At 44.2% G+C, this 26992-nt stretch overlaps 2 protein-coding genes across 4 annotated transcripts in view; one reads left to right on the top strand and one right to left on the bottom strand.

Annotated features, from left to right (window-relative positions):
- LOC143517607 (epithelial membrane protein 1) overlaps positions 1-1277 on the top strand; it is a 9349-nt gene extending 8072 nt beyond the window's left edge. For both annotated transcript variants that reach the window (XM_077010316.1, XM_077010317.1), the window contains exon 5: positions 83-1277. In XM_077010316.1, coding sequence (XP_076866431.1) covers positions 83-240 — 158 coding nt within the window. In that variant the 3' untranslated portion in view covers positions 241-1277. The remainder of the gene's footprint in view (positions 1-82) is intronic.
- A 4685-nt stretch (positions 1278-5962) lies between these two features.
- Positions 5963-26992, bottom strand: tcf20 (transcription factor 20). 2 transcript variants are annotated; one of them, XM_077010300.1, is made up of 7 exons: positions 26852-26992; positions 21626-24570; positions 16557-21538; positions 16355-16448; positions 16180-16229; positions 15157-15238; positions 5963-7135 (listed from the first exon to the last, which is right to left on the bottom strand). In XM_077010300.1, the coding sequence occupies exons 2-6, from the start codon at positions 23529-23531 to the stop codon at positions 15179-15181; spliced, it is 7092 nt and encodes a 2363-aa protein (XP_076866415.1). In that variant the 5' UTR covers positions 23532-24570; positions 26852-26992; the 3' UTR covers positions 5963-7135; positions 15157-15178. The 2 variants fall into 2 exon arrangements, with proteins under 2 accessions (XP_076866415.1, XP_076866414.1); XM_077010299.1 differs by having other exon boundaries at positions 16557-24570.

The raw sequence follows: 26992 nt of genomic DNA on the forward strand, positions 1-26992 counted from the left end.
TTACTTCTCCACCATAATCATCTCTCACCTGTCCACCCTGACCTTTCACCCCCTCCATTCTAACCCTCTTTCTCTGTTTCAGGTCTCTGTATTATGATAGCTGCGTCCATCTACACCGATATCTTCCACACTACTGGACAAGAATCTTATGGCCCCAGCTTCATCTTGGCCTGGATTGCGTTTGCCCTCACCTTCATCTCCTGCGTTATCTACTTTACCCTACGCAAGAAGACCACCTGAGGATCTCACACACACCCACACCCACACCCACACACACACTATAATATTCAACGCTCTAGTGTACATGCACCAACAAAGCCCCACAAACCCCTGCAAACACACACCTACACATAGCTGTTATGTATTGTGAAAGTGTTCCAGGCCCTGGTCCACGTCCGACCCAGCGGGGTGAGCGTAGGCTCACGTGTCCCTGTACCTTCACCCTGGGGAATGCAGCCTGCCCTTGTGGGGATAGGGTTAAGGTTAGGGTTAGGTCAGTATTAGGATTTGATTAGGGTTAGGATTAGATTAGGCTTAGAGGTTAGGCTATCGGGGTTGTTAGACTTAGGGTTAAATTTAAAATTAGGGTTAGATTAGGGTTAGGGTTAGATTACGGTTAGGGTTAGAGTATCAGGGGTGTAGGTGTCTGTTGGGGCGGCAGGGGTCTGTTGGCCATTCTTCATGTTTATAATCATATATGTGAGATGGGGTTAGGGGTGAATGTGCGTCATTATGTAATGTGTTTTTGTATAAAGGAATTATAATAGCATTTGTAGAGTTCTAAAATGGGAGAGAGATCTCTGTGATGGGAATGACTGCACAGGTGTGTCCCTAACTTGCAGAGGGCTCATTGGGCCGATTCTGTGCATGTGAGTGGGGAGACCAGTGCTGACCCTAACCCTGACCTTGACCCTAACCCTGAACCTGACCTTGAGCCCCAGTTAGGGTTAGGAACACTTTTATGTATCAGGTTAAAATCTCACAATGCAAACCAGCAGAGACTCGGCATGTGAGATTATGACACTTATAATCTGTGTACTGCGGTCTTAATCCAACCCTACTGAGGTGCCATTCCAGCACACAAGTATAAGAGACTTTGTTAGGAGCTGAGCTGGGCAGATAAGATGCCCATGTTGCCTCGGAGTGAGATTTTGAACACCTGCAACACTACAAATCTTTTTCATTTGACCAAAACTATGAGTGACTTATTTTTACACCATCTCTTATATGCAACTTCTAACCCAAACATGTAATAAAGTTTAATTGATGGGAGATAACAGATGGTAGTGTTTGTTATTTATGATCTATGAATTCCAAGTGAAGTGAATTAAGAAATCAACACACCGAAGAACACATGGCCGTTTATTCTGATCTGCACACATTCAGGCACACACACATTTAGACCTTTGATATTTGTTAGGAAACAAAAACGTAACATGCAGTAACAGAACAGCAGAACCATTCTGAAATGGCCACAATCATTCCCCCACGTTCCCTCCCCCGCGATCCCGCCCCCTGCGATCCCTCCCCCGTGATCCCGCCCCCGCGTTCCCTCCCCCACGATCCCGCCCCCGCGTTCCCTCCCCCGCGATCCCGCCCCCTGCGATCCCTCCCCTGCGATCCCTCCCCAGCAATCCCGCCCCCGCGATCCCGCCCCCTGCGATCCCTCCCCAGCAATCCCGCCCCCACGATCCCTCCCCCACGATCCCACCCCAGCAATCCTTAATTAAAAAGGAATTTAAAACATTAAAAACCCCACACACCATACCTACCACCACACATTAAAAAATCCACACCATACCCGCACCACAAACCCCACACACCATACCCGCCACCACACATTAAAAACTCCACACCATACCCACCACCACACATTACCCCACACACCATACCCGCACCACAAACCCCACACCATACCTGTGACCACACACCATACCCATGACCACACCCCACACCCACCACCACACATTAAAAACCCCACATAACATACATACTCATCATCACATAGACTCATCTTAACAAAAACTTGTTGTCAACAAGATGCCCCATTCACTGTCCCTCAAGTAAGATTATTGTGCCTTCACTGAAGTTCAGTTCACCGTGGTCAAGAAATTTTAGTGTGGTGCAGAGGAAACCTCGACCACCACATCTCATTAAGTACAATAGAGAAGTCATGCTGCGGTCACGTCTGGCTCCGCCCCCATCTGAAGAAACCTCGACCACCACATCTCATTAAGTACAATAGGGAAGTCATGCTGTGGTCACATCTGGCTCCGCCCCCATCTGAAGAAACCTCGACAACCACATCTCATTAAGTACAATAGGGAAGTCATGCTGCGGTCATGTCTGGCTCCGCCCCCATCTGAAGAAACCTCGACAACCACATCTCATTAAGTACAATAGGGAAGTCATGCTGCGGTCACGTCTGGCTCCGCCCCCATCTGAAGAAACCTCGACCACCACATCTCATTAAGTACAATAGGGAAGTCATGCTGCGGTCACGTCTGGCTCCGCCCCCATCTGAAGAAACCTCGACCACCACATCTCATTAAGTACAATAGGGAAGTCAATCAATCAATCAATCAAATTTTATTTATATAGCGCTTTTTACAACAGTTGTTGTCACAAAGCAGCTTTACAAGTGCCGAGTCCTAGCCCCCAGTGAGCAAGCCAAAGGCGACATTGGCAAGGAAAAACTCCCTAGTTTTTGCATGAGGAAGAAACCTTGAGAGGAACCAAGACTCAGGGGGGGAACCCATCCTCCTCTGGCCGACACCGGTCACCATGACAACAGCAACAATTTAGACAGAAAGAAGAGAAAGAAAAGGAAAAATATGTAATAATGTCCATCATGATGTATGCATCCGGTTAGGCAGGAGGTGGCTGGCCCAGGATGGATCGCTGGTCTCCTCATCTCATTATTCCTCAAGCAGGCGGGCAGCCATGTGGAGAAATGAAACAGGGAAAATTAGCTCTATATGAGGACATATACAGGACAGGTAAAATTATAAACATTTCCGGAGTGTGGCAGCAACTCCGGCATTTAGTTAAATTATTACAGCCTAGCTAAAAAGGCAGAACCAGAAGGTAACATAGGCTTGGGGGCATTCTGAGACAATGGCATCCGTCCACTGCACTGTCAACAAACTTGAGTGACCACGAGCAGTGACAGGACGACAGCACCAGCGCCCCAGTCTACCATAAAACCCTTCGTCTATGAACCCCTGGATCTGTACCTTTATCTAAGGGGGATATTAATTATCAAACGCTAAACTAAATAAGTGGGTTTTCAACCTAGACTTAAAGATTGTGACTGTGTCGGAGTCCCGGACGCATTTAGGAAGATTATTCCAAAGCTGGGGGGCCTTACAAGAAAAGGCTCTTCCCCCTGCTGTTACCTTATTAATTTTTGGAACTAATAAAAGACCAGCACCCTGTGATCTTAGTGGGCGTGGGGGTTCGTAATAGGAAATAAGTTCCTGAAGGTACTCAGGAGCAAGCCTGTGCAATGCTTTATAAGTTAATAAAAGAATTTTAAAGTCAATACGGAATTTAACTGGGAGCCAATGCAGGGCTGATAGGACTGGACTGATATGCTGAAATTTTCTAGTTCTGGTCAGAACCCTGGCTGCGGCATTTTGAACTATTTGAAGTTTATTTAGATTCCTATTTGAACATCCTGACAGTAGTGCATTGCAGTAGTCTAATCTAGAGCTAACAAAGGCGTGCACCAATTTTTCCGCATCATCCTGTGATAATGCATTTCTTAATTTAGCAATGTTACAGAGATGTAGAAAAGCTATCCTAGTAGTATTATCTATGTATTTATCAAATGATAGGTCAGTCGAGTATGACGCCTAGGTTTTTGGCTACTGTGCCAGGTGTAATGGGGTAGCCTGCGAGATTAAGCATTAGATCTGGAATTTTCTGTTTTGAGGCCTTAGGGCCCAGAAGGAGAACTTCTGTTTTGTCCTCATTAAGTTGGAGGAAGTTTAGAGACATCCAGCATTTAATATCTCTTACACAGGCCTCAATTTTTCTTAAACTGAGTTTGTCATCAGGTTTGGCTGATATGTAAAGTTGAGTGTCATCTGCATAGCAGTGAAAATTGACACCACGTTTGTTTATAACTGTGCCCAATGGTAGCATATATAATGTAAATAATAGTGGTCCTAGAATGGAGCCTTGCGGGACCCCATATTTAACTTTTGTACGTTTGGATGGAATATTATTGAGCTCTACAAACTGATAGCGATTTGTTAAGTAAGAATGAAACCATGAAAGGGCTGTGCCAGAGACTCCAACCCAGCGTTCTAACCTTTCTAGCAAGATCCTAGGTCATGCTGCGGTCACGTCTGGCTCCGCCCCCATCTGAAGAAACCTCGACAACCACATCTCATTAAGTACAATAGGGAAGTCATGCTGCGGTCACGTCTGGCTCCGCCCCCATCTGTCTGTTAAATCTCTGACATGTTCCATGTTTTGGTTTTCCCCATCTGATATTTTGTAACCCCGCCCCTTGTAATTGATTTCATGTGTCCCTGTTAAAGTCTTGTTTTTTGTGTATTTATATCCTGTGTTTGGTCTTAGGTGGTCGTTGGTCTTTCTTTTGTATACTGCCCTGGTCTGTGTCTATGTGAAGCTTTTTTGGTTAGTTCTTTGTTTATGCATGTCAGTTAATACTGTATGTGTGGGTTGTTTCTATGTCTAATGATATTATGGTATGACCCTGTGACCCTGTGACCCTGGACCGTCTCACTCTGCTCTTGCATTTGCCTGTGAATCTCACTCTTCTTGGCTGCTGCCAAAAGTATTCGCTCACCCATCCAAATTATCGGAATCAGGCGTTCCAATCACGTCCATGGCCACAGGTATATAAAATTATGCACCTCAGCACGGTTTTTATAAACATTTGTGAAAGTCGTTGGGAACAACAGCAACTCAGCCACAAAGTGGTAGGTCACCTAAACTGATGGAGCGGGGTCAGCGGATGCTGAAGCACACAGTGCGAAGAGGTCGCCAACTTTCTGAAGAGTCAATCACTACAGACATCCAAACTTCATGTGGCCTTCAGATTAGCTCCAGAACAGTATCCAAGTCATACATCACCAAGTACAATGCAAAGCGTTGAATGCAGTGGTGTAAAGCACACCGCCACTGGACTCTAGAGCAGTGGAGACATGTTCTCTGGAGTGACGAATCACGCTTCTCCATCTGGCAATCTGATGGACAAGTCTGGGTTTGGCAGTTGTCAGGAGAACGGTACTTGTCTGACTGCATTATGCCAAGTGTAAAGTTTGGTGGAGGGAGATTAGGGTGTGGGGTTGTTTTTCGGTAGCTGGGCTTGGCCCCTTAGTTCCAGTGAAAGGAACTCTGAATGCTTCAGCATACCAAGATAATTTGGACAATTCCAAGCTCCCTAACCCTAGGTGTGTGTGTGAGTACAGCAGCGTGTACATGTGATGCAGGATCAATCCCACATCCCTAGTGTGTGTATGATGGAAAAGAATCCAGATAACAGAATCCCATTACAGCAGGCAAAATACAGATTCAGCAAACCACCCACATTTACATCTATTCCAATGATACCATCACCACTGCTTTTCATTCTTAAGATACATACTACTCATCAACAATGGATTAAACCTAATCTGTAACATTTGAGATCAATATCTGCCTTTGCTTGTATGTATGAAACTGACCCCCACAAACACAATCACTCACACATGCACACACAGTACTGATGTGTGTTTAGTGAATGTTCAAGTGTGTTCCTATCTCCACCTTAATGGAGAGGCAGTCTGCTCCACTCCTACCGTAGGTAAATGCACATATCATCCACTAGAGGGAGTAATCAGACACAAGTAGTGATTATGAAAAACATGTGTGCATGTGTGCAGACAGACAGACAGACACACACACACACTCACCTATACTGACACAATGAGAATCGCTGAGTCTGTTCTCTGTTCAGGGCTTGTATTTGAGAAGCATATACACACTGACAGATCTGTAGTACAATGTGTCTCATGGTCATTCTTTGTTTTCATTTTTACAGGAATAAAAAATGATGATGACACCAGGCAGAAGTGCACCTTTCTTCTGGAACTGCACGTGGACGGCCACACATGGCCCTCACGCGTGCATGAGTATCAAACCTTCATCGTGTCCCAGGTGGACGCCGGTGCCACAGCCACTACAGCGCCTCCTGGTGGAACTGTGAACCATTTTAACACAGAAAATGTGTCATCACATCTGTGTGATTCTCCTGTGAAGTGTGAAGGTATAAAAACCTGCCAATGACAAATAACAACATGGGCACAGAGGCGACAAAGCCTGTTCTGTCTTACACACACACACATTCACACACATATACACACACACACACACACACACACAAAATCACACCTTCGAAGGCAATAAATGTCTGTTCTCCACAACAACAATGTCTCTGTGGCAACAGGACCCCAACATTCTGTATGATGTCACTGAGAAGGCTCCATCCTCATGAAGGAATGATGTCATAATGAATAAACAATTAATCTCCTTTCACCATCCAATCATGTGTATGATATTAAGACTTCGTCCACTCAGATACCTCCACATCCACTGGAGCATAAAATACTGATAAAAAAGAACTGTGATTAAAATAACATGAATAGTACTACCAATTCTACACAAGTGCAGAGGAAGCTGCCACTGCTCCGATAGCTTCTCCTGCTCTGTGCTCAGAAAGGGTTCTTCCTCTCATAACTCTCAGATACACCATTTGGGCTAAAACAATGTAATGCAATAACATAATGACAGTGGAGTTTAAAGTCAAAGAATATGAAAGTATGTCCACAAACTGGAAGCTTCTTTTGGTTCCTATCCAGCTGCTTCAGAGTTCTCGTTGTCCATGTAGCGCTGGTAGGGCTTGTCTCACATATTTTTTTCCACGATACAGGTAGATAATTAACAAAAACAATTTGTTTTGTTTTTTCCTTTGCAACATCTGTTGATTTTTAGCAGTTGTTAGAGTTCTTTAGACAAAGTCTTTAAATTCTACATTCCCGTCTGTTTATATCAATTTCAATATTTCCATCTGTAAATACGCTGGCTTTCCCAGGTCCTTCTGCTCTGTCAGGTCCTTGATCTGCATAGAAACGCACGCACGCACGCACACACACACACACACACACACACACACACACACACACACACACACACACACACACACACACGATTAAGGATAAAGATCACAATTAGGGTTGGGGTTAAAGATCACAACGCAATTTTGAGGTCACAGACATTTCAACACACTTGGTAAAGAATCACTATATGCCTATCATAGTACTCCTGTAAAGTTAGTGTTAGTGACAATACTCCTGTAAAGTTAGTGTTAGTGACAATACTCAGTTAGAGCAGTATGCAAGACTGTATAAGTATCTTAGACATGGAGGTATGTTGTGAGTGTACAAGCCCCATTCATGTTCAACCTCTACACCTCTGACTTCAGGCACACCAGAGTCCTGTGATGTGAGTCCTGTGATCTGATGACACAAAGTCCTGTGATCTGATGACAGAGTCCTGTGATGTAATGAGACAGAGTCCTGTGATCTGATGACACAGAGTCCTGTGATGTAATGACACAGAGTCCTGTGATGTAATGGCACAGAGTCCTGTGATGTAATGGCACAGAGTCCTGTGATGTAATGACACAGAGTCCTGTGATGTAATGACACAGAGTCCTGTGATGTAATGGCACAGATTCCTGTGATGTAATGACACAGAGTCCTGTGTCATTACATCACAGGTGTGTTGAGCGGGGGGGGGGGGGGGGGGGGGGGGCTCAACATAATGGCAAACATAATTTGTTGGGGGGGGGGGGGGGGTATTTGCATGTGTCAAACCCTAGACGTCAGATTGGCTACCATGAATGTCAATCAAAATACAACCATCAGTGCAGATGGACGATTCATCCACTACTTTTTAATGTCATGCGATCTACGCATATTCCTTTGCATTCGACCGACACTTCCTTCAACCGGTCGATCGCGATCGACGTAATGGACACCCCTGGTGTAACTGAACATCAGTAAGGCAGAGATGGGGTTGGTGCTCCATACCTACGTAACAAGAGTGCTCCATACACACTTAACAAGAGTGCCCCATACACACTTAACAAGAGTGCCCCATACACATTTAACAAAAGTACTCCATACACACTTAACAAGAGTGCTCTGAACACTTACTAAGAGTGCATGAGGGCAGTCATGGCCTGGTGGTTAGGGAACTGGTCTTGTGACCGGAGGGTTCTGGGTTCGATTCCCAGACCTGAGGCCATGATTGAGGTGCCCCTGAGCAAGGCCCTTAACCCTCAATTGCTCACTTGTATAAAAATGAGATAAAAATGTAAGTCACTCTGGATAAGGGCGTCTGCCAAATGCCATAAATGTAAATGAGTGCCCCATACACATTTTAACAAGTGCTCCATACACACTTAAAAAGAGTGCTCTGAACACTTAACAAGAGTGCTCTGAACACTTAACAATAGGGCTCCATACACACTTAAGAGTGCTCTGAACACTTAACAAGAATAACCCATGCACACTTAACAAGAGTGCCCCATACACACTTAACACAAGTGCTCCATACACACTTAACACAAGTGCTCCATAATAATAATAATAATAATAATCTTTATTTGTATAGCACCTTTCATACATACATGTAACTCAAAGTGCTTTACAGTATAAATAAAAGAAACATTAAAAGGAGATAAGACAAAGACAAAAAGACAAAAGAATGTTAAAAGAAATTAAAGATAAAAATATTAAAATAACATAAAAAGTAAAAAGTGAAGTAAGATAATAAAAAGTAAAGTAAATAAGATAAAACTATTAAGATAGAGTTTCTTAACTAAAAGCGGATCTAAACAGGAATGTTTTGAGACTGCTCTTAAAACTATGCAAGGATGAAATGCCTCTGAGCTCTTCAGGAAGAGAATTCCAGAGCTTTGGGCCATAGTGGCTAAAAGCACCCTCGCCAATCTTTAATCGGCTTTTAGGAATCACCAGTAGATTACTGTTTGAAGACCTGAGAGACCTTACTGGAACATATCTAACCATCATTTCACTTAGGTAAAGAGGGGCAAGACCATGAAGACATTTAAAAACCATGACTAGAACCTTAAAATCTATTCTAAAGCTGACAGGTAACCAGTGCAGTGAGTGGAGTGCAGGTGTAATATGATCTCTCTTTCTCCTGTGGGTCAGAACCCTTGCAGCCGCGTTCTGAACTCGCTGTAGGTGCGAAATAGAGCTCTTTGGAAGAGCAGATAGAACAGCGTTACAATAATCTAGCCTTGATGTGATAAATGCATGGACAAGTTTTTCACTGTCAGCAGGAGAGAGCATATCTCGGACCTTAGCGATGTTCCGAAGATGAAAGTAAGCTGTCTTGCATGTAGTCATGATGTGTGATTTGAAGCTGAGCTCATTATCAAAGGTGACGCCCAGGTTCTTAACACATTGTCTGGCTTTCAGATTCATTTGATTTAAATAAGTCTGGACATCATTCCTTTGTGAATCACTGCCAAGAACAAGAACCTCTGTCTTCTGTTTATTTAACTGCAGAAAATTGTCAGACATCCATGTCTGTATATCATCTATGCAGTCAAACAGTGAGCAAATTGATTTTAGGGCTTTAGGTTCTAGCGAAATATAAAGTTGAGTGTCATCTGCATATTGATGATAACTAATACCATGTTTATTAATGATGTGTGGTAACGGAAGCATATATAGGTTGAATAGTAACGGCCCAAGAATTGATCCTTGGGGGACGCCACAAGTTATTTTTTGATGTGTGGAGGAAGAGGTACCTAATTGCTACATAGTAATCACGCCCAGTTAGGTACGATCTAAACCAGTCTAAGACTAAGCCACTAAGGCCTACCCAGCTCTGTAGTCGATCAAGAAGTATTTCATGATCAACGGTGTCAAAAGCGGCGCTTAAATCTAGCAGAAAAAGGACTGAGAGTTTGCCTGCATCCTTATTCAATCTCAAGTCATTTACTACCTTAAGTAGGGCTGTTTCAGTGCTGTGGAGAGCTCTGAAACCAGATTGAAAAGTGCGTTCCATACACACTTAACAAGAGTGCCCCATACACACTTAACAAGAGTGCCCCATACACACTTAACAAGAGTGCACCATACACTTAACAAGAGTGCCCCATACACACTTAAGTGCTCCATACACACTTGACAAGAGACCCCATACATACTTTACAAGTGCGCTCCATACACACTTAACAAGTGTGCTCCATACACACTTAATAAGAGTGCTCCATACACACTTAACAAGAGTGCTCCATACAAACTTAACAAGAGTGCTCCATACAAACTTAACAAGAGTGCCCCATACACACTTAACAAGAGACCCCATACACACTTAACAAGAGTGCCCCATACACACTTAACAAGAGACCCCATACACACTTAACAAGAGACCCCATACACACTACTGGCCATGGGTAGCCATCCCTGCTTACTACACTGAAGCAGACTGTTACAGCTGTGTTGTGTAAGAGAGTGCTGTGTTACAGCTGCGTTGTTATAGCTGCGCTGTGTTACAGCTGCGCTGGTGTTACAGCTGCGCTGTGTAAGAGAGTGCTGTGTTACAGCTGCGCTGTGTAAGAGAGTGCTGTGTTACAGCTGCGCTGTGTTAGAGAGTGCTGTTATAGCTGCGCTGTGTTACAGCTGCGCTGGTGTTAGAGAGTGCAGTGTTTACAGCTGTGCTGTGTTAGAGATCTGTGTTACAGGTGCACTGGTGTTAGAGAGTGCAGTGTTTACAGCTGTGCTGTGTTAGAGATCTGTGTTACAGCTGTGCTGTTTTACAGCTGCACTGGTGTTAGAGAGTGCTGTGTTACAGCTGCGCTGTGTTAGAGAGTGCTGTGTTACAGCTGCGCTGTTATAGCTGCGCTGTGTTACAGCTGCACTGGTGTTAGAGAGAGCAGTGTTTACAGCTGTGCTGTGTTAGAGATCTGTGTTACAGCTGCGCTGTGTTACAGCTGCACTGGTGTTAGAGAGTGCTGTGTTAGAGAGTGCTGTGTTACAGCTGCGCTGTTATAGCTGCGCTGTGTTACAGCTGCACTGGTGTTAGAGAGTGCAGTGTTTACAGCTGTGCTGTGTTAGAGATCTGTGTTACAGCTGCGCTGTGTTACAGCTGCACTGGTGTTAGAGAGTGCTGTGTTACAGCTGCGCTGTGTAAGAGAGTGCTGTGTTACAGCTGCGCTTTGTTAGAGAGTGCTGTGTTACAGCTGCGCTGTTATAGCTGCGCTGTGTTACAGCTGCACTGGTGTTAGAGAGTGCAGTGTTTACAGCTGTGCTGTGTTAGAGATCTGTGTTACAGCTGCGCTGTGTTACAGCTGCGCTGTGTTAAAGAGTGCTGTGTTACAGCTGCGCTGTTATAGCTGCGCTGGTGTTACAGAGAGCTGTGTTATAGCTGCGCTGTCACAGCTGTGTTTTCTTAGAGAGAGCTGTGTTACAGCTGTGTTGTGTGTGCAGAGCGCTTTACACTGATATGCAGAGATGACACTGATCTACTATCTGAACTGTGCTGAACTACATCACTCACAGGTGCAATACATCCAAATCTAAACTGTAATGATACTTTCTTTGTACATGTTTCCACTCTTTATACTTTATACTGTAAGAACTACTGAATCATGTTTTAATACTCCACACTACAGATTACCTCACAGCACACGACAGATTACCACAGCACACCACAGATTACCACACAGCACACCACAGATTACCACAGCACACCACAGATTACCACACAGCACACTACAGATTACCATACAGCACACCACATATTACCACACAGCACACAACAGATTACCACACAACACACTACAGATTACCACACAGCACACCACAGATTACCACACAGCACACTACAGATTACCACACACAACACCACATATTACCACACATTACCACACAACACACTACAGATTACCACACAGCACACCACAGATTACCACACAGCACACTACAGATTACCATACAGCACACCACAGATTACCACACAGCACACTACAGTGTTTGTTTCCATGGCGCCAGTGTTCTTAGGTTTGTTTCCATGGCGCCAGTATTCATAGGTTTGTTCATCTCTCAAGTATGTTGGGAGTAGTCCACACTAACACGGGTAAATTAGAAAATGCATCTGTGTTGATAGATTTTGCTCATTTATATAACTAAAACAGCATTTTCCACTTCAGAAAAAACTTTTTTCAAATCCACTATTTAAAATGGTAAACTGAACAAAACAAACCCACAATATTAGTGTAGTGGTGAAGGGAAACAGAACGTTTAGAAAACAGTGGTGTAAGTAGTCACATGACCTCCACGCTTCCATGTTTACTGCAGTAGGTTCTTTAATCTCAAGTTCTGCAGCTTGACTTTGGTCTACAGAAGGAAGCTGTCTGTGTTTCTTCTGTACATGTTGGTCACTGTGTTGCATCTTATGTCGCATCAACTGCAGATTGTTAACAATGTCCCATGGCAGAAATGACAGAGTAGGCATAGGTCATACACTCACACATGCCTCTGGAAACCAAGCTACAAATGCTAGTGTAACCAAAACCATTTCTGGTTTACCTGTTTTAGTGTGTACTAATTTCAGGTTTATCTATGTTAGTGTATACTAATTTCAGGTTTACATGTGTTAGTGCGTACTAGATTCAGGTTTTCCTGAGATAGTGTGTACTAGTTTCAGGTTTATCTATGTTAGTGTGTACTAATTTCAGGTTTACCTGTGTTCGTGTGTACTAGATTCAGGTTTACCTTTGTTAGTGTGTACTAGTTTCAGGTTTACCTGTGTTAGTGTGTACTAGTTTCAGGTTTACCTGTATTAGTGTGTACTAATTTCAGGTTTACATGTGTTAGTGCGTACTAGATTCAGGTTTTCCTGAGATAGTGTGTACTAGGTTCAGGTTTATCTATGTTAGTGTGTACTAATTTCAGGTTTACCTGTGTTCGTGTGTACTAGATTCAGGTTTACCTGTGTTCGTGTGTACTAGTTTCAGGTTTACCTTTGTTAGTGTGTACTAATTTCAGGTTTACCTGTGTTAGTGTGTACTAATTTCAGGTTTACCTGTGTTAGTGTGTACTAGATTCAGGTTTACCTTTGTTAGTGTGTACTAATTTCAGGTTTACCTGTGTTAGTGCATACTAGATTCAGGTTTACCTGAGATAGTGTGTACTAGTTTCAAGTTTATCTATGTTAGTGTGTACTAATTTCAGGTTTACCTGTGTTCGTGTGTACTAGATTCAGGTTTACCTGTGTTATTGCGTACTAATTTCTGGTTTACCTTTGTTAGTGTGTACTAATTTCAGGTTTACCTGTGTTAGTGTGTACTAGATTCAGGTTTACCTTTGTTAGTGTGTACTAATTTCAGGTTTACCTGTGTTAGTGCATACTAGAATCAGGTTTACCTGAGTTAGTGTGTACTAGTTTCAGGTTTACCTGTGTTAGTGTGTACTAGTTTCAGGTCTACCTGTGTTAGTGTGTACTAGTTTCAGGTTTACTTGTGTTAGTGTGTACTAATTTCTGGTTTACCTGTATTAGTGTGTACTAGTTTCAGGTTTACCTTTGTTAGTGTGTACTAATTTCAGGTTTACCTGTGTTAGTGTGTACTAGTTTCAGGTTTACCTGTGTTAGTATGCACTAGTTTCAGGTTTACCTTTGTTAGTGTGTACTAGGCCTGAACAATACTGCACCTTAAAAAGAATAAATAGTAGGTTAATTTGAGACTGTGCTTGATAACTAGACTATGATTTAACACGACTATCAGTGTTGTGTTCACACTAAAAATGAACTAGTGCACGTTCATAGTTAATTAATTACTGCAGATCACCCACGGTAATCCAGCACAAGCTGCCCACCCTAACCCTAACCCTAATCCACCGTAACCCTAATCCCTAACCCACGGTAATCCAGCACAAGCTGCCCACCCTAACCCTAACCCTAACCCTAACCCTAACCCACGTCTCCTGAATGAAGGCAGCAGGTCCTCAATGCTGTCAGCTCCATATTTGGGCGAATGAACTTTGCGGTTGTTGCATCGTAGTTCTTTATGTTGTCTTGTACTCATTAAGTTGCATAAATTCCACAAGACGACTATGATGCTTCAACACTATATGTAGTTTTTGATATTATGCTGATGTCGCCAATGTCTGCACTGTTTCAGACCAGGTAGGAACAATTTGATAAATTGTAAAAAGGTGTGTTTTTTACCATCTGAGTCCACATGTGTGTGTTTATAAAATTTCTTTAAATGCTCAAACAAACCGGCATCTGCAGTTATGTTGTTTACGCTAGCAACGGACACAGGCTGAGTTTTATGGAACCTCAGACAGCGTGCATTAAAATGACCACATTCACGTTTATTGTTTATAAACTGAATGGTTCAATTCAGGATTCACAAAAACTATGAACACGTTCAGTGAACACAGAACACTGAGAACTATTACTCATTACTGCTAAAATGTCAGCAGATTTACATGATGCATACAGGTAATATGAGGACAGGTAAGACGAGATTAAGGTGACATAAGGCTCAGGTAAGGAGTGAGTCAAGTGTGTTAATGGCCACACCACTAACTTACAAAACTCTGGGGTTAGGATTATTTAGGGTTAGGGATTAGGGCTAGGGTTGGGGATTAGGGTTAGCCTTTCCCAAGACAGGAGCTCTCGTGTGATAGAGACCTTCTTCACTGCAGACCTAATTCAGTGGAGACCTACTTCAACGGAGACACTGGTACTGACTGGGCCACAGAGAACTAGGTGTGACTAGATGAGCCCAAAACTCACTGGCAACAATGTCTAGCAACAGGTACATAGAGACATAGAAGACCATCCCATAATATCTGAGCAAACCCATGCTTTAAGCATGTTCCTTACTAAAGCAGTGATTTGAGAACAGTAAAGGTCTTACGAAAGCAGTGATTTGAGAACAGTAAAGGTCTTACTAAAGCAGTGCTTTAAGAACAGTAAAGGTTTTACTAAAGCAGTGATTTGAGAACAGTAAAGGTCTTACAAAAGCAGTGATTTGAGAACAGTAAAGGTCTTACTAAAGCAGTGATTTGAGAACAGTAAAGGTCTTACTAAAGCAGTGATCCATCTGTCTTCAACCCCGTTCTGACTGCTCCTGATACGCAACTGCAGGCTTAGCTGGTCTACTGGTGAGCTAGGAGAGCACACACACACACACACAAACACAAACAAAACCACAGTCACACACACACAAACAAAACCACAGTCACCCACACATCCAAACAAAACCAGTCATGTACACACAAGCAAAACCACGCACAGATGTCCACAAATAATACACAAATAAAACACAAATACACAATACACTATAGTATGTTTGTAAATAGTACAGTGAGCTTCAGCATCAGTAACCCATAACCCAAAACCTTCATTGACATGAGGGAGATTTTGCTGTCAGCTTATGCAAGACAGTGTTCATTCTTGTAATATTAGGTCATGATGTTACTCATAATTAATTCCATACATATTGTTAGTTGCCGTGGTTCACTATATGTTAATAGTAACTATGTTAACCAATGCCATAAACAATGGTAGTTAAGGGAACATTTTAAAGATTCACTTGGACAGTTATGTAAAGTTCTACATCATCAAGATTCTCCTTTGTTGACAGGTCTGCATATAGATTGGCTAAACTATGTCTACATATAGATACACTTATAAATGTCTACATATACATTCATATGGTTTTGATGAAACTAAGAAATGTTTTCCAATGCAATTTAACCTCAACTGAAAAAATAAAGACTGTGATGTTAGTGGAGGGTTAGGGTTAGTACTAGTACTGGATGTGATGATGTTAGTGGAGGGTTAGGGTTAGTACTAGTACTGGATGTGATGATGTTAGTGGAGGGTTAGGGTTAGTACTAGTACTGGATGTGATGATGTTAACACAAGTGGGGTAAGTGATTAACACAGGGTTAAGTTATCAGCTATTAACATGAGGGGCAGGTGATTAACACGAGGGGTAAGTGATTAACACAAGGGGTAAATGATTAACACGAGGGGGTAAGTGATCAGCCTCCATCGCCCTCCTTCTGTGCTGTAAGATCAAACAATATAGTTCTCATATCTTACCTTGTGCTTTGGACACCTCAAAGAGAAATTGTCTTCATTTAGATAGCACTCTTAAAAGAGAACAAAAATAGAACATAACTCTGTGCATTCAATGTTAAGATGCACGATATTATATTTTCCCAATAAACAGCTGAGGCCCACATGCCCAAGTCCTCTGTGCCAACTCCCTGCTCACCTGCCTCCACAGCACATGGGTGATGGAACCGCAGTGTGCACCCTTTACTGTAGCAGCCCAGGGTGGAACCAGCCATTTCACAATGAGAACAGTTCTGTCAAGAAGCACATGTTCAAAAACACTGTGGGTTTTTCCCCAGTGAAATTTTTAAATTTGAGTGCTACACGTGACACACATCACAGATACTCAACACAAAACTCACCATTTCTCTGGCACCATCTAGTGCCTCCTGCAAGCCATACAGTCTCCCGTTGACCAAGTACACCCCACTAGTCCAGACAATGCAGCTCTCGTGCACCCACAGCTCACTGGGATCTAAAGGAACCAGAGGCAGCTGGGCCAGCTGGGGCCCCAGGGCATCCAGGCTGGGCGGAGGGGGCTGGAACGGCAGCGACGCTTTACTGTTGATGGGAATAGTGCGCGGCAAACCATCACCGGATTTGTGTCTTCTTTTAAAACGGGGATGGGAAGTCAGTTTTCTGTGCTGCGGTCTTTGCTGAGGGTCTTCTGGCTTTTGTTTCTGGGTGATCTCGATCTCCAGGTCAGGTGGCTTTAATGTCACAGATGCAACATCTGGCATCGGATCCCAGTTTTGTGCTGGTGGAGAACTGCTCATTTTGGCACTCTGGCACGGCAGGTCTTCACCCGCTGGTGGAGAAGCCATGCCAACACTAGTAGCAGGAGACACAAGGGTTGTGGTTTGACTTACAATGCAATCACTGTCTACTGATTTGATGTTAGGAGGATGCAGAGTATCAGAGGCAGTTAATTCTGCTGAAATAGAAGACAAATTTGATCCAGTATTAGCTGCACCAGAGTGTGACAAGATCTGTCGAATTTGAGGTTGGTTCTTTGGGAACTTGGCAGCATACTCAGCTGGATAGAATGGTCCATAGAGATCTCCAAGGTTCTTGTAATTAGCCCATTTCTGACAAAGGCAACATAAAAAACGACCAGTGTGGCCAGTTTCAGATATCACAGGGCCTAGCAGGACATATCCAGATGTAGGAAGTAACTTTCCTGACTGCATGGCTGATTCAGATTGTTCAACATTCCCCTTTTCCTGTAGCCTCTCAATTTCTTTCTCTTTTCTGATCATCTGGGATGCAAGAACAACAGCTGAAGGACCATCTTCTCCAAAACCAGTGACTTTGCCTTTCGATTTCTCATCCTCAGAGTTGACTATGGTACACACAGCTCCAATCTCAGCAATTTTTCTTTCTACATGTATGTATGGAGAGAAAACCTTTTTTCTGGTGTCTTGTAAAGTTCCACTCATGCCAGCATTTCCTCCACTGCCGGTTGGTGGATCCAGGTCTTCTTTAGGGGCCAGTCCTCTCCTCCTTCTCCACTGCCTGCCTCTTGAACCAGTCTCCTCGCTCCCCTCTTTCCCCTTCCTCTGTCTGTGCTTTACTGGCTTTATGTCTGCCTCGGGCTGGTTGTCCTCACTCTCCACATCCACCTTTATTGGCTGGGTCTGAATAGCAAGATCGAGAGACGGACAGGTTTTCTGATCAGGTAGTACAGAAGCTGTGACTGCTTCCTCTGTGGTGCTGGAGTTTGGTGTGGTGTGTGGAGCAGCAGCAGGAGCCACAGCGTGGGGCGGGGGAGGGGGAGGGGAGTGAGGGGGAGGGGGAGGCGAGTGAGGGGGGGCTGCAGGAGCGTTAGCCATGGCAGGCTGGACATGGACTTGCACACGTTTTTGTTTATTCACACTTCCTACTGGCCGCCCCTTTTTTTTGCCGGAGGGGAAATACCCCTTGGGAACAATGCTGTCTGGTGGTTTGCAGTCTGCCATTCTGGCAGAGGTTAACTGATGCTGTGGAGGCCGAGAGAGAAGGTGATGTCCTGGGCTTTGGCTATGGGGGGCTGCTCCATAAAAATCCCCTCCATAATCATCAAAACCTATGCCAGTCTCTTGAAGTTTCTGCCTTAGCAGGTTAGCAGCAGACTGCTCCCCTCGCCTTGTCTCCAACTGTTGGTAAGTGTTGGTGAATTGCTGTATATCAGATAACACAGATGAGGATGGAGGGGGAGAGCCTTGCACAGGGCGAGGTAACGGTGGTGGTGGGGGCAGGGGTCCCAGTAGCGTAAAGTCATCCTTATCAGCTTCACTGGTCCCAGGTCCAGAAGATACAGCCGTGCCTAACCCAAAGTCAAAGTCTGTTGGCAAGTTTCTTAGGGTACTACTGGTGGATCCTGTCATGCTCTGTTTGAGAACTTGAGAATCACAAGAATATGCATCTTCGGCTCTGTAGGGCAAAAGATCATCTAAAGAGTGAGATTCGTCAAGATAAGGCAAACAACCACCTTCTCTGTGAGGCGTAGTAGAGAACGTCACTCCAATCTCTGGGTCAGGTATGTCAGAGCTGTAATGTGATATATCTGGGAAATCAGCATCTATGTGGCTGTTACTGTAACTTAATTTTTTATTTGGGGTAATTTTTTGTACTATTGCTTCCAGTTTTAAACCCCGGCCCCTCCTTGGAGGCAGAATCTTTGTTTTCCCATGTGGGGGTGAATTAGCGCTGGGTGTTGGATATGGTGTGCTAGGGGAAGACAGTTTGGGACAAGGGTCTACATTCACTGAATCACTTTCATTTAGATGTCTAGATTCAGACTGGGATACTGGAGAATGGTAGGGTGGCCCACCCCTGTGACTGGGAAAGTCCTGATGCAGCCTCTTGGCTGGAATTGGAGAAATAAAAGAACGAACTCTCCTTCTCATCATTAAAGGGTTTGTTTCTGATGACCCTCCAGGTTTAGTTGGGCGATTCCCTTGGTGAATACCCGGGGCTGTATTACTGCTGTTGGGACCACCTGGACCAGTAGCACTGGCAGCGGCAGCAGGGTGGAATGCTTTGGCCGATTCTTCTGTAATCTCTTGAGAAGTTTCTACCTCCAGTGTCTTGGGAGCACTGACAGGTGCTGGTTGTGTGCCACCAGACTCACAAGGAACTGTAGATCGTAGATGTTGGTTACCAGCTCTTTCTTTTTCAGCATAAGATTCCCACAGTTTCATATCATAATGAGAGCCAGGGTAAGAATGCTGTCTTGGCAAATGATGCTGATTAGGCAAAACATCAGAAGGAGACTGAATTTTAAATTTTTGGTCAGAATTTTGGATAGAGTTATAATGGATGGTAATATCTTTAGGTCTAGTAGTGTTAGCAGGCCAATCAAATCTGTCCTCCATGGTGTGAGGGTGCTGAAGAGAGAGCGGGTGTGTATATGTTTGTAATTTGTTAGCTGGGGGAGGGACATGACTTGGAGATGTTAATGTATGGAAAGGATGATGAGTGTTCATTTTGGATTCTTCTACTGTATCACCAAACCCATAGGCAGCAAAACTGGTATCAGTCTGGGTATATGGTTTGCATCTGGGAGGTGATGACAGGGGGTTAGAAGAGAGATGGTGCTGATGAGAGTGGTATAAAGGGTTGCTTGCGGTGTCGTTTCCTTTGCCACTATTGTGTCTATTCAACTCAGAATTCAGATCCATGGGGCCATGCTGGGACTTGCTAGGCTCTTCCTTGGCTGGCATGGAACTTTGTCCATCTGTGGTGTGTTTGACCTTTGAAGCATCACCTGTTTCTTGCTCTTTTTTATCATTCACATTCTCCTTATTGCATTTTTGCTCCTTCGGTCCAGAGGATGAAAGAGACTGCTGAATAACTGAGGGTCCTATAGTTGCACACTGACCCCTCTCTCTTTCTGGTGTATTTCGTCGAGATGGGGACACATCACAGATCACAGAGCGCCTTTCTGAGGATGAGGAGTTCTGAGGGTTCGGGGTATGACTTATGGATTCTGCACTAGCAGCAAGCGAGTCTTCCTGTAGAAGCAGCTGCTGAATGGCAGACGGGGAGGCGAGACTGGGGACTTTCCTCTGAGCTAAGGAATAGTCTGACAAATTAATGTGCTTAGCAGGACCTGCAGAGGCATCGGAGCATTGCTGCAAAAGGGCGGCATTGCTAGGGGACACTGTTGTGCCCTTCTCCAGAGACATTCCATGGTCCACCTTTGGCTTTTGTGCTTCAGAATCCCAAGGAGGGTGAAGGAGGCCCAGGACCATCTCATGTTCAGCTTCTTGACTCTGACTGTGAGTATGAGGCTTTCCCAAGGCCATTTGAGGATGAATACTGGCACCTCCCATAACAGACTGACTCATCCCATGAGATCTTATGCTCTCAATCATACGATAGGGAAGTCTAGTATGATAATGGGGCTGGGACATATTTTGTGGCTGGTGGTGAACAGTAGATGCTTGTTCAGAGCGTCCATAGCGTCGATCTAAATGATAACCTTGGAGAACCTCTTGCAAAAGACTGGGATATGGTTGCTGCAACTGAGAATGACTCTCCTGGCCTCTTGGTCCTATGCCACTTCTACCACCCACTGCTAGAACGCCGGCATCCTTTCTAGCCCCTGAACCAAAGTTAGACTGTGTGTGATGGTAATCTTGGTATCTTGGTCCCACCACTCCAGCCCTTCCCTTGTTCTTCACACCTGTGCAGGTATTATATGGCATCTCAGAAGTTCCATATTTATAAGGACCAAGGTGACAGTGATTTGAGGACACACTCTGCCCAAGCTCAATTTTAGGGGACACATCATAAGGTGCCGTGTATGTTTCCACACTGGTGTCCCCATTGCCATTGTGACTCCCAGAATCTCTAAACATGTTAATGGAATGTTTCTCATCAGAGTAGCCGAGTTTGCCAAGGTGATAATTAGCAGCACAGTGTGGAGACATGGCCTCAGTATGTTTAGTTGCCTCAGGGTTTTGTTCAGAACGTGCAGAAACAATAACTCCAATAACTCCAACGTTAGACTGTTCTGGAGAGCTTAAGGTCTTTCTAGAAAAATGTTGCGTGTTGCTTTTATTTTCATTTTTATCACTATTATTTTGTTTAGTTGGGCTTGAATGTTCTACCTTTACACTGACTATGTTCTGGATATGTTTTCCTTGATCTGGTTCTTGGTTGGGCAGTTCTTCAGGTTCAACTGTGTTTCTTTCATCTTTAATATCTGGGTTATTTTTGTTCTTCAGTCCACTCCTGTCATCACTGTGACTGTGATCGAGTTCAGCTGTATAGTTTGGGCGTGTGTGTTGTGTAGGAGACGATCTAGAGATCAACAGGGCAGAAGAAGGAGGACAAGCAGGTGCATCTGGGCTCGGTTCTGCAGAAGGGGGAGAAGAAGAAGATGGGATTTGAGTTTCTGAGGTCTTATCAAAAGGTTTTGAAACCTGACTACATGATTGCTTACCAGATGCTTCAGTGACTCTACTCTTCACGTGTACATGCAGCCCAGGACGACTCTGTTCTTGGTGGATTTGGCTCTGAGGGGCAGAATAGCAGCTGGCTGGCTTCACTTCCGTCCCAGCTCCCCCTGTAGGTCTCACTTTCTCAAGTTCTGACTGGTTAGTGTGATCCTTTCTGACCTCCTCTGGCTTAGATCCCAAAATATCTCCACTGTCTTCATTTGCAGAGGAATGGCCGGCAATGCTAGTATTTCGAGGTTTTAGTTGGTTGGCAGCCGAATGCTGTGAATTAGGCTGATGGGAACTATCTTTGCTTTTCTTCTGAGAGAGCACAGTATCTGTCAGCTGCATATGTTGCACTGTATTGGGTAAATTAGCCACTTGTGATGTTAGGGCATTGAGACTATTCAGACCAGGGTCCTGTGAGATCTTGTCCTGTGGGTACAAAGACGAAGTGCCTTCTTCCCGTTGTCCACCACGACAACCTACTCCCATTCGATGTTGATTTAGGGCATTTGCATTCATACCAGTAGCTTTGCTACCTGCACTGCTACCACAACTACTGATGCTGCTGTTGGAGCTGGGAGTGGGGCTGAGCTGAGTCATGGTCTGGGAGGGCCTGGCATGACTGCGGCAGCCACGTGGGTGTAAGAGTGAGGACTGTGATGGTGCTTGAACAGAAGGGCAGCTGGGAGGAGCAGTGTTGCCCTCTGAAACCCCCGTGAGAGGGGATGAAGAAGAACTGTAGCTGGGGGAGTGGATGACAGACGGAGCAGGAGAAGGGTTAGATACCGGGCTGAAGTTCTGACTCACGTGTGTCTGCTGGTTCTGGGAGTGCATTGGAGATCTGGATATGTCTTGAGAGGAATGGAGTGGTGTGGTAGGGCTTAAGGAGACAGAGGACTGAGGATTTTTAGGGTGTGCATGGCCAGGAGGTACATGTTGCATCTTCAAGGAGGCATCATACCCATCATACCCTGCTCCAAGACTGTGCTGTGATGTGCGACGAGAGGCATGTTTATGAGCAGGATGGGACTGAGGCGAATAGGGAGGATGGGAAGAGGACGGATAATTCTGTGTCACATTTTCATGATGCCCGGAGTTGTTTGAAGTGGCAGAACCAGTAGAAGAATTTGGATTAGACTGAGTGGGTGAGTTATTGATTTTGGAGTCCATACTGCCAGTGCTGCTGGTGTCATAGCGTTGTGGTGGAGAGTTGTACATTCCAGCTGATGCTGTGGGTGCATTAAGAGAAGGGTAGTGACCAAACTGAGACGGTATTCTGTGTCCAGGGAGAGAATAGGTGCGATGACCTTGATGGTGCCCCTGATGCGAGGGGTATTTCTGGCTGGCTTGATGCTGATGCACATCAGCACCTGAAGCAGGTGGTACTGCAGACACACTAAACTGTTGTGAAGGAGAAAATGAAGCAGCAGCACTATTACTAGAAGATGCACTGGCACTGTAGTCCATGGGATAGGCGGACATGAGGCCGGAGGACGACCCTGACCCAGACACGTGTCTGTACTGGTGAGGTATGGGCCCATCCATGTTTGAGTATCCAAATCCTGCTCCATACGCCCCTCCTCCTCTTCTGTTGCGATCTCTGCCACTCACAGAGAAATAGTAGTCCATACTCTCTTTTCGGTAAGAGCTGCTACTGTTTCCACTGTGGTGTATCTCCCCTGTGCCTCGTCTGGACCCATAGCCGTGTATGTGAGGCACCTGCACTGGGTGTTGAGCCCGCATGTGTAGATGTTGGCTGTGACTCTGCAGGGCACCATAGTCCTCTGTGGTCCTGGGGGATATTTGAGGCTCAGACACATGCGGTGGGTAGAGGGAGCTCACCATGTTCCCACCCCTGCTGGGAAACCCTGGAGGAGGAGCTGGACTGTTGGGAAAGTTCTGCATTTTTGTGGTATTAGTATTTTGGAAAAGCAGTTGTTTGAGAGTAAGACCTTTTCTATCAAAAGAATCCAAAAGGAATGCCTTGTTTTTACATAAATGTTGAATGTCAGTGAATTAGCTTGCACAAAATTTGTGATTCTGTCACAAGAACAGTCCCGAGTTGCTTAACAGCTGCTATAGCTGATGGATGAAATCATTATCAATGCAGTGGCAGAGGGGTAAAAAGTTGGTAAAGCAAAACAAAAACTTTAACTCTGACGTCCGCCACAGGTGGACGCAGGTGTGACAAACTTAGCGGCTGTCACATCCATTCAGATAAACAACTGTAGCTCCACTGTAACTCACTGTAGCTCCACTGTAACTCCACTGTAACTCCACTGTATGCTCATAACAGGTTGGCACTAGATTTGGAATGAAACTATTTCTATGAGTAACTACGAATTCAACATAACATAACTACAAATGAGACCCAAAACAAAACAAGCAAAAATAAAAAATAAAACCCTAACCCTAACACTAATCTTTCTTCATTGATCTGAAGAAGTCAGTTATGGGTTAATGCAACCATTTTCACCTCCAGCTGTAGCTCATGTAACAAAATGCTAATAATTTGTTTGTAAATGAGCATATAGTAGCCATGCAGTGGAATCAATCCAGTTCACTGGCACATCTTAAAAGCCCTGGTTGCCATACACAATATCCTGTGTAATAATGTTATCATCCACTAACATTATTATCTGTTCTTAATTGTTTGTTTTTCAGATTAACACTTTAAGATTGCACTTCAGTGCCTCTTAACACTGTTAATTTTCCTTGTTTCATTTTGCAACAACAAAAAAAACCTTTGGTCCCGAGTTTTCTTCTTTCCACAAACATTAGACATTTTTTTCATTGTGGTCCAGTACAGTCCCTGTCATCCCACTGTTAGAGTTCAGTCAGGGCGCTGTTCTTACTGCAGGGTCCAAACACAAAGCTTAACACACTGAACATTATGTCCTCGTGTTTTATCCCACTTCTTTATGTTTTCTTTAAGAAGCAGTAACTGAAAAGAAAAAAAAAACAAACAAATTAGCATGTTGTTACAAGTGTAATTACAATTATACTGAATTAATGTTGGTTAGATGAGTCACTGAAGTTTTTTGGTAAGCCCTCACTAGACTAGCATGTGAATGTGCACATATTCTCTGTGTTGGCTTACATGTGCATGTATTATTTTGTTCCAATTGTTAGAAATTCCAGAAAATCTAAAATCATTTATCCATCCTCTAGTTGTAGAAGTTGTTAATCATTTAAATCTGAAAGTAGATTATGAAATGTTTTACACAAGAACAAATGTCGAAGTGGCCAAGCTTAAAAGAGAGTGGAGAGTGTATGGTAGTAATGCACAGTAGTGTACGGCAGTGTGTGTCAGAGTACAGTAATGCATGGTAGTATACAGTAGTGTACAGGAGTGCATACTAGCAGAGTACATTTACATTTACATTTATGGCATTTGGCAGACGCTCTTATCCAGAGCGACTTACATTTTTATCTTATTTTTATACAAGTGAGCAATTGAGGGTTAGGGCCTTGCTCAGGGGCACCTCAGTCATGGCCTCAGGACTGGGAATCGAACCCACGACCCTCCGGTCACAAGACCAGTTCCCTAACCACCAGGCCATGACTGCCCTACAGTACAGTAATGCATGGTAGTATGTACAGTAGTGTGTGGTAGTATGCAGCAGTGTACAGTGGTGTGTGATAGTATGCAGTAGTGTGTTGTAGTATGCAGTAGTGTACAGTGGTGTGTGATAGTGTACAGTGGTGTGTGGTAGTATGCAGTAGTGTACAGTGGTGTGTGGTAGTATGCAGTAGTGTACAGTGGTGTGTGGTAGTATGCAGTAGTGTACAGTGGTGTGTGGTAGTATGCAGTAGTGTATAGTACTGTGGTCTCAGACGGGTGCCAATAATACTTGACTGCCTTAACTAAAATACTAAAATCTCACCACTGAGTATGTTACATGGCAAATGTCAGAGCCAGTGGCAGCTATAGTGTGTGTGTGTGTGTGTGTGTGTGTGTGTGAATGGGTTTTTAATTAGAGCAGGTTCTAATGAACAGCTCTGCCACCTTAATGGGGTCATTAGTCATGAACCAGCCCTCTGACACGTGTCCATTGTCTCTTCTACAGTGTAGATGACTTTATGGCCGGTAGTTTCAGCTAGTTGGTCTGCAGTACAATGATAATGGTGTTGTAAGTCCTTCCTCTGGCCTTCAGTTGACCAAAGACATAAGACAAACGCCGTTCTGCATTCTGCATACCATACGATTGCAATTAACCACCATTGCTGACTCGTGCCCGGCGACAGCAGCTTAGCAACCAAATCACTTACTGTTGCAATTTAACATTCGTATCGCATCTGTTGGTTATGCATTTCTAACCACAGTCGTTATTTCCTACACCAGGACTGTAGCAGACAGATACGATGGTGCTACATGTCAGATGGGCTGCTCGGGGTAACGCGTGGCGTATACGACAGCAGAGGATATGGTAAACATAACAGGAACATCCCACACTTACACACTCGTCATTATTAACAGTATAAGATAATAAGCGACCATTACTTGTCACTGTATACTTTACCACCTATGTGGCGTTCCATGCATATTTCATGAGTTGGCACAGCCAAAACCATATTATGATGGAGAAGTTTCACATTTCTGAGACCGTGTATATGTTATGCCAAATGAACTTTAATAATGCTAGTTACTCTACCTAATAACTGGCTGGCTGGGTAGTTAGTATGAATCAAACGTCGGACAGACTAAAGAGTCTTTCGTATTTGATCCAGTGCAAACAGAAAGGACATTTGTCATTGCTCTATGACATTAGTGGCGTGTTTCCGAGCCCAACACCGCCGAACTGATTTCTAGGAAGCTAACGCGAGCTGATTAGCTGCTCGTTATTGTGCAGACGCGCTGTTACACGGACACAATGTGTCCGTCTGGCTCTGCACACAGCGCAACAAATACACACATTTATGCGCTATATACATTTATATATATATACACACACACACACACACAACAACCACTTAAATCTATACCATGTTCTGGAAAATCTGGAATCGCAGTTGTAATTACTAATGGCTGAGCTGGCGAACGACATTGTTATAGCGGGGAGAGAGATGATGAAAATAGAGTGAAGTATTTTCATTAGCTGTGCCAACGTTACAAGATGATGTGTACAGCAAAAAGGAAACGATTCGGACCTAACCTTATTTTGACATATATCGCACGCAAAAACACAATAAATGATGGGAAGTGGCATTGTCCAAGCGCATACCTGAACGCTGCAGGCCCCGAGCTGAAAGGCTGTTTTGTGTGATTCCCGCTGCTGTAACAGAACCCCGGGCTCGAGTCGACATCTGCTCCGCGTCTCCCGCTCCGGCTCCGCTACCAACACACCCAGCCGAAGGCGGCCAAG

This window comes from Brachyhypopomus gauderio, chromosome 6, assembly GCF_052324685.1.
Source record: "Brachyhypopomus gauderio isolate BG-103 chromosome 6, BGAUD_0.2, whole genome shotgun sequence".
NCBI classification, from domain to species: Eukaryota; Metazoa; Chordata; class Actinopteri; order Gymnotiformes; family Hypopomidae; genus Brachyhypopomus; species Brachyhypopomus gauderio.